Here is an 8,364-nt window from a genome sequence, read left to right as displayed (position 1 = left end):
ATTGTCAAAAGCTTTCTCAAAGTCTACAAATGCTAGAAACGTAGGTTTAGCTTTCCTTAATCTTTCTTCTAAGATAAGTCGTAAGGTCAGTATTGCCTCACGTGTTCCAGTGTTTCTACGGAATCCTAACTGATGTTCCCCGAGGTTGGCTTCTATTAGTTTTTCCATTCGTCTGTAAAGAATTCGTGTTAGTATTTTGCAGCTGTGTCGTGTCGGCACTTAAATGAGAAATGGAAACGGGGTGTCCTATTTGCTGTGTCAATTTTCAAGTAGTTTGGGCCATAAATCTGAATGAAGTTGTGAATTTGACAAATGCACTCAACTTCTGTAGTATCGTTGTAATCATATTCGTTGTAGGTCTGTTGCCGAGACCACGGGTGTTGCTTCCTTTCACGGCAGCAGCAGGCAGTGTGTGTGTCGGGCGGTCTGGCTGTGTACTCGGCCTGCCGTGTGCTGGAGACAGCGTTAGCTCAGGAGGACTTTGTACCGACATACGTCGAGTAATGCAAAAATGTCCGTATTTCACATACTTGTAACTGTGTAGTTTGTTATTGTTATGACACTGCGTATGGCTGAAGTTTGCACAAGAAATTTCATATTGCAACATAACGTTTTGTCTCGTAAGTGAAACAACTGTTGTCGAAATAGTGTTTGGTATTAGTACACCGTATACGGCCATTAGGTAGATGTGAAGTGCTGAGATACAACTGCGAAATTATTGGTAGATCGGGGGCAAATATCTTTGTAATATCGTGACATTAACATCGAGCCGGACGCTGGTGTCTGCGATCACGGCTGAATTTTGAATTGTTGAGTAGAACTGGAGCTCGAATCGCCAAACAGTGTTGCAAATTTTATATGCTAAGTGATAATCCCGATTTAGTCTCTCTCTCTCTCTCTCTCTCTCTCTCCCTCCATCTCCCTGCTCACAGCACCCCTACCGCAGCACCCCTACCGCCTGCTCCGGCCCCGCCCGCTGCTTCTGCGCATGCGCGGCCCTCGGCCGCATTCGCTGCCCACATTCCGCGTCGCGCCCCCAACTACGACTTTCTCCGCGGCGTAAATGTAGCCCCCTGAAGCTACTTGTACGTGGGTAAAAGTGCTGTAAAGTGCCTAAACCACCAGACCAAATGTTTACGCAGGTTATCGTTGCGTAGACAGCAACCTAACAGGTTACAGGTGTGGATCCCTTCCCACAAAGAACTCTTTCTTTGGCTCGAGTTCCATTGATGACATTCGGATCTCTGTCATTTCTGTACTGTTCTCTCGTGTTCTGGCGTGCGCCGAGGCGCACTTGTATGGAAATCAGTGCCTTATACTCATCGCTGTGATCCTACAGCATACTGTACGATACTCTTCAACTTCTTCCATTGATACCCACGCTTTTAGTACTGCAGAGGAAATTTTGGTGCTGACTGCTCAGGTAGTCTGAGGCCTGTTTCTTGTCGCTCTTGCTGAGCGGAACGACCTTCCCCCCTTTCTTTGTATTCCTGTTTACAGTCGTCTTCAGTGACTCTCTAACGGTCTTGGGATCACTGATTCCCTGTTCTACCCCAACAGATTCGAAAAGTTCGAGTCTCTTTGTTACCGGCAGGCCTAAGGCGTTATCTTCACCAGTCGGTTCTCAGATTAATGGCTCGAGTTAGTTTTTGGGTAAAGCACTTGGATTAATTTATTATGATTTTCTGGCCCTACCACCAGTTTTCGCCACCTGAGTCTCCCTGTGAACATGGCAGCATAAAGTTTCCACCTAAAACTATAACATGGCCAGCAAATTCACGCGAAATATTCTCCAGCTTCCGCTCAAACTGTTCCGCCACTGTTGCTGCTGAGTCTATAGCGTCCCATCACCACGTTTGATCCAACTTTAATGCTTGGCTTGACAAATTATTTTACATTCGGGATCTCCACTGATCTCTCTAATGTAATCCTACTTTTCGCTGCTTTGAACACCAGCGATCGAACTCTCTTTAAGACCTACGTTTCGACCAGAATTTAGAATCTCGTTGCTACTGACTTCGCGTTTCACCCAGCTTTCCATCCCTACTGCTGTGTGGACATTGTTACTACTTATCGAGATTAGTTCTGAGAACTTTCCGTAGACGCTCCTGCAGTTAACTAATACCATGTTGAGACAGTGAGAACAATTCAAGGCCAAGTTCTCCAGATTATAGCGTGCTGCATGCGTGACGGCGCTGGATCGGTTGTAATAAACTCGTCACGAGTTGCGCGGATTCTGGGAGCAACGGCCGCCCAACGTCAGTCTGTCGGCAAAGGACGAAAAACCAGACACAGCTCTTAATAGACGAGTAGTCCAAAGATATTTCTCGCACCGTCCCTGAGGACTAACCTGACACGGCCTTTTACTTAACGAATATTCTAGAGTCCTCCGTTCCGAATCATTGATACATGGGAAGCATGTCAGTACAAACGGCACAATTTCAGCTCCGTTCTCGATTGGTTCCTGAGTTACAGTTAGCGTGAGAATGAACCTTGTCCACTACAGTTGTGAAGCAGCTTTTTGGAAGAGGAGGACAATGCAATTTCATAATCTCAATACAGTGCAACAGAACTGTATAAAAATTAAATTTTGAACGGAAGTACGTGAAGGATGCGCTCGGCACTTCTGCTAATCGTAAGTGGAACTGATACTTTGAGATGAAACTTACGAAAGCTGTTAACTCTTGTGGACGTGGAAGTTTTTCAGTCGATTTCAAACTTTTTGATGAGACTACAACACATTCGCGACTGGAACAGGAGAGGGCTGAAAGAGCTGTCGTACGTAGAGTATCCTCCGTCATACACCAGAATGAATCTGTGAAGGTATCACATTTCAGACGTTTCAGATTGGTAAATTGTTTCAGAAAGATGTTACCTTGTGAATTTTCAAGCAGTTTTGACACAAAGTCAGATGCGTTAAATTTTAAGTTGATTTGCCCTATAAATACAGGAGCAGTTCTGGTACAGGCATTGCTTGCAAGTGTAAAGATAAAGATCGACAGTATTCAGGGCCAACATTTTAATCTGAGTCATTTGTTTTGTAGTCAAGTGGGGTTTACAAATTACATTGAAAACGGATTGCTCTCTCGCAGGCGAATTGTTTCACGTACTGGCTAGCCTGGGTTTCGCATCGTGTAGCGTGTCCTTTACATACTTCCGTTCAAAATATAATTTTTATACAGCTCTGCTGCACTGTATTGAGATTTACGTATTTCGATATCAAAATAAATTTCAACAATTTCTCAGGTACCAGCCACACACTTAAAACCAAGAGCTTAAATAAATACGAACACATTTCAAAAGATATGACGTTACTTTCGTCACCAGATGTATGCGGTGAATGCCGTTGTGTTTGGTGATGGGAAGAACGCAGATGGAGTTCTGGGCTGTTTCCCCTCTGCTGAAGCGTGCCGTACCGTTGCAGTGTGCCGGAATAGCAGAGAACAACAGACGAAGGCCGTTAAAGGAGCGTTCCGAATTTTCGGCAGTCGCCGTTCTTCAGCGCGCTCTAGCGCCGTCAGCGCTCGCTGTCAGAAAATCGCACCTGATTGATGCGTTTTGTAGAAGAGTTTGACTGCTGTAATTTTGTGCAGGGTTTTCAACTCCGAGAAATGCATAGTCTTCGTGAAACGAACGAAAATCTGAGAAAGAGTGAAAATTTGTGGGATCTTTCGTTGTGAAGCCGACCTCCTACAATGCACCAAGACACGAAATTTGGATTTAGCATCACAAAACATGTAATTATAGAACCGCTGAGAAATTATGTTCCGCTGTTTCGTTATGGGACAACCTCCAGTTGACTGGACTACATTCAGCTGCAGAGGAGAAAACAAGACATACACACAACGTTGTATTTTAAGAATCTGGCAAACGAAAGAGGCCTAAAACTAAATTCTAGAATATTTGCAGAGTCATTTAACGCCATTACTTTGTAGATTTTTTCATTTTTTTCTATGGCAGTGCGCTCAACAGCGATTATATTAATTACTTTTCCACTTTACCTCTAAGACATTTTTTGTACAATTATATATCCATTGCGTCATTTGAATTACATTACAGTTTCGAAATTACGGTTGAACCATTCTTCACCTGATTGTTCTCTACTCTCCTGGAGATTGTCGCTACCTGTAAGAACTGTTCTATAACTGGAGATGCGAGAAAAACAAAGTATTTTTCCTAATATCAGCCTTTACTGTGCAGCTGTAAGTAAACATATACAGGGCTGATAATATTTCGTAATGATTTTCTCATGTACGGTCTGGGTCGTGCAGCACTGCATTCAGACTCAGTTCTGCAGACATATTGTGCTGAAACAGCTGGAGTCTGTCAGCCATAGACGTATCAGTAAAAATACAAAAGGTAGAAATTACCCCAAAACCAATAACATACCAGCAAACATTTCAAATATGAAACGATGTAAGCAATCATGGTGGCATGGTGGACGACGTATTTTGGATAATAGCACAGCACTGTAGTTATCAACGCAACATGCAAAATCAAAACACATTCTCCGGTTGGCGGATGGTGAGTCGTTTTATGTATTTTATTATGTAAACGTGTCGCACCAGTGAGTGTGCTAACATGTGTGGTTGTGAGAAATTTGTGAAAGGGTGTATTGTTGATGTGGCTTAATGAAGCATACTTATACTTGGAATCTTTTTTCTCATTGGTCAGTCGTTAACTTCGGTTTCTCTTTTTTCATTCTTTAGCTTTATGAATGTGTTTGCTCACTTGCGTTGCACATCACGAGTTGTGTGCTGCAGAAACACAAATATGAAACGTGATATGATACCGAATGCATTGCATATCGGTCACAGGTAGGGCAAGTGAAATTTGGTTTTTGACAGTTCTATCATTATGTTAATAGTGAATAGGCTGCAGAACAAACGACCCTTCCGTTTGCAGAGGTAGGCCAACATATTTAATTACCATCAGAGATCATTCCCACTGTCAGCTAGTGTAATTGTCAGGATGTATCTGTGGAAGTACATCATTTCAGAGGTTTCAAATCGGTAAATGATTTGCGACAGGTGTTACCTAGTGAGGCTTGAAACGGTTTCAACACAAAGTTGGATGCGTAAAATTTTGTGTTCATTTGCTCTGTAATTACCGTAAAACTGCTGGTACAGTGATTGTTTGCAAGGCTGAAGATAAACATTAACAACATTCAGTGGCAACATTTTAACCTGAGTCATTTGTTTTGCAATCACATAACACTTGTAAGTTTCACTGAAAACGCCATGCTCTTTCGCAGGCGAATTGTTTGATGTGCTGGTCAGCCTGGATTTCGCATCGTGTAGCGTGTGCTTCACATACTTATGCTCAAAATTTAATTTTAAAACAGTTCTGCTGCCCTGCTCTGAGATTAACCTATTTGCAAATCAAAACAAATTTTAGCAATTTCTCAGACACCAACGAGACGTTTACAAACACCAGTTTAAACAGGAACATGTTTCAGACTATTTGACGTCCGGTTGTAGAGCGATATGAGCAATGAATACCGGCGTGTTTGACGATGCGAGGAAAGGGGATGGAGTTCTGGGCTGTTTCCCCTCTGCTGTAGCGTGCTGTACCGTTCCAGTGAGCCATAATAGCAGACAACACCAGGTGGAGGGCGTCAGGCGCGTCCCGAACTTTCGGCGAGAGGCATAAGATGGCTCTCCGTTACCTCCTTTAAGAGCGTTTAATATCACGGCGGTGTGTAAGATTGTGTCTGATATGGAAGTCATAGTTGCACACACAGCAACGAAACGTCAGCTTACATGTGCCACATGTGGGGAAGACGTGGCAAAAAGAAGCACTCGAGTTAACTACGATACTTCCCGATGAAGTTTCTCCTCTGTTTTCAGGACAGCCGCTGTTTCTAAGAAACTCGTTTAAAAAGGGGCAGCTATGGAAAGTTTTAAAAAGAAAATATCGGCACAAGAGGGTCTGTGTGGGTAGGTGCCATGCATCCATTTGCCGAGAATTTGCCAGGATTACAATGGGCGGTTCAACTTGCTAATAACTTGGAGCAACACATTAAACTAAGGAGCATTCATAAGTATTTGAAATTATTACGTGCAATAAACATACATAAAGTTGTACTTCAAATTGGAGAAACATGTGTTTCAAGTAGTAGTAAGAAGAGTCTCGCAGAAGAATTAAATCAGCTGAGAAATGTTGGGATACTATTTACGCAGGAAGTTGCGAAGTAGCAGAAAATTTTGGAATATCACCTGAAGTGAATGTAATGATTGATGACGGAGAGAAACGGCAAGGCAGAAGAAAACGCTTTGTTGATGAAGCAGCAGGGGACGATTTAAACCATAGCTCGAGGAACAGTTTTCAGCTAAATGTTTGACACGTTATTACACAGCTGTAGGGAACTTGACTGTACCGCGTGCAGCCACACGCAACACGGACACATTCCGTTTCCCGTCGAACTACGTAAGCGAAAACGATTCTCCCGTCCAAGAACTTGTGGGAAACGACGAATCTTGCTACAGTGTAGACGTTAATATCGAGGGTCTTGGAGAAGAAATTTTACTGTTGAAAAGATTCGTGAAGACAGTGTTGTGTCTGAGCATTTGTTCTGCGCCTTGTCAGTACTCTTTGTGAGTGAAGTTTGAGTGACGGCCTTACGGACTGTTCTGCCGTTTGCCTGCTGGCGCCTCACAAGCAGAGAGGCGGCTGACAGTTGTGGCAGGAGCCACGGACTGGCGGGCAGCGGCGAGCTGCATCAGCTGCGGCCGCAGGGAGTGAAGTGAGGTGACAGCAGCTGAGTTGACAGGCGTGCACTCTCCACTACACTTATTTACTCGATGTATTGTATGAGTCAAAGTAAGTGTAATTTTATTACCTGTAGTTGCACGACTTGCGTCACCGCCTCAGCTTTGCCGTTGTGACCGATGAGTGTGGAGACTCGTGTGCGTCGCTGCGAAATTGCTTTCGTGTTCTGAAACTCGGGCCTCGGTGTTCTGTCTCCAATACAACTAGAATTACTTTGCTTGTTGCAATCTTTTACGTCAAGTACAGACAACAGTACCAGATAGAGGATTTCCTTCACATTTTGTATGCGTGTCATGTTGTGGTCTGTGTTTAGTTAAATGTAGACTGACTGTATGGTTCCAGATGATGGTCGCATTATGTGGTGTGAATACTGCTACTAACATCTCATTGTTATTAAACACAACAGGTACGGTAGAGTAGCATGTTTGCTGAATATGGATAAGTAAGTTGAGTCTGATATCAGGAGCGAAAATTCTGGGGATAGAAGTGATATAGCGTTAATCTCGGTATGTTGCAAATTAGAATAGTCTGATGTAGCACCTTGCAGACTGGTGTGAAATACTTTTCAGCGATCAGATATTATAGAGCATTTGTGATTCTTCACAGTGAACTGTTGACTTTTGCCTAGTTTAGTCTGGAAGTGTACTCGAGACATTTTTCTTAAGAGAAGGATTGTCTGTTGCTACCTGAATTATTTTGCTGTTATCTGGCGTTGTCTGGGTTTTGCTACAACGTTCCTTAGAGTATTTGTGTGCTGTATGTTACTTGATGAGGGCTGAAATTAGTGAGTCACAATAGGATTGAGTTTTTTGGATTTTTATTTAAAAATTATTGAAATGTTACTCTCGTACAAACTCTTACAGTTCCTGTTTTTTTGCACAGAGTTTGCTGGACGGGCTGCCTATTGACAGCATCTCCACCATCCGCTTGTCGTTGCACCGCCTGGCGATGTCCAGCGCTGTCCGCCCACCATCAGTTGTGGCTCGCCTGTCGGCCCCCGCGTCGAGCAGCGCAGCCGCCACTTCTGCGTGGCCATTGAGTGCCGCGTAATGCAGCGGCGTCCACCCATCATCATCCCTGGCGTCGACCGCGGCCCCCGCCCCCACCAGCAGCCTCGCCGCCTCGACGTCTCCCCTGCACGCTGCCCAGTGCAGGGCGGTCCACCCCGGCAGCCCGCCCCTCGCCCCCACGTCGGCCCCTACGGCGATCAGCGCCCTCAGCTGCCCCACTGACCCCACCTCAGCCGCCTGGACCAGCCTCCTGCCCCTCTCCTCTGCAGAGAGGCTCCTGCACAAAACACACAAACTGCCACTCTCTGCTACAAACACACAGCACACAGAATGGGAAAAACACCGACACGAGGAAACAACTGTTGTGAATACAAATCTGTCCTGAAACAAACCTACCGTATTCCCCCTCCTACAGTACAAAACAGTACGCAATTGTGTGTATGTATTAAATTACAGTACGTATGTTCTATCCCCCTCATAAGAAAATCTTCATTCATCTTCCATTACAAATAGCATTATACAACCTCTGAAAGAATTTCATTACCACATTTTGTCACACTCATTCCTGCAAGTCAGCTCCTTT

At 44.2% G+C, this 8,364-nt stretch overlaps 1 protein-coding gene across 1 annotated transcript in view; it reads right to left on the bottom strand.

Annotated features, from left to right (window-relative positions):
* Window positions 1–7,628: 7,628 nt before the first annotated feature.
* The window catches only part of LOC126439766 (ankyrin repeat domain-containing protein 65-like), a 101,277-nt gene continuing 100,541 nt past the window's right edge, over window positions 7,629–8,364 (bottom strand). Inside the window, exon 4 of the mRNA XM_050090590.1 lies at window positions 7,629–8,058. Within this exon, the coding sequence (XP_049946547.1) occupies window positions 7,629–8,058 (430 nt within the window). The remainder of the gene's footprint in view (window positions 8,059–8,364) is intronic.

This window comes from Schistocerca serialis, unplaced genomic scaffold, assembly GCF_023864345.2.
Source record: "Schistocerca serialis cubense isolate TAMUIC-IGC-003099 unplaced genomic scaffold, iqSchSeri2.2 HiC_scaffold_1343, whole genome shotgun sequence".
Classification (NCBI taxonomy): Eukaryota; Metazoa; Arthropoda; class Insecta; order Orthoptera; family Acrididae; genus Schistocerca; species Schistocerca serialis.
This window is presented reverse-complemented; position numbering and strand designations above follow the sequence as displayed.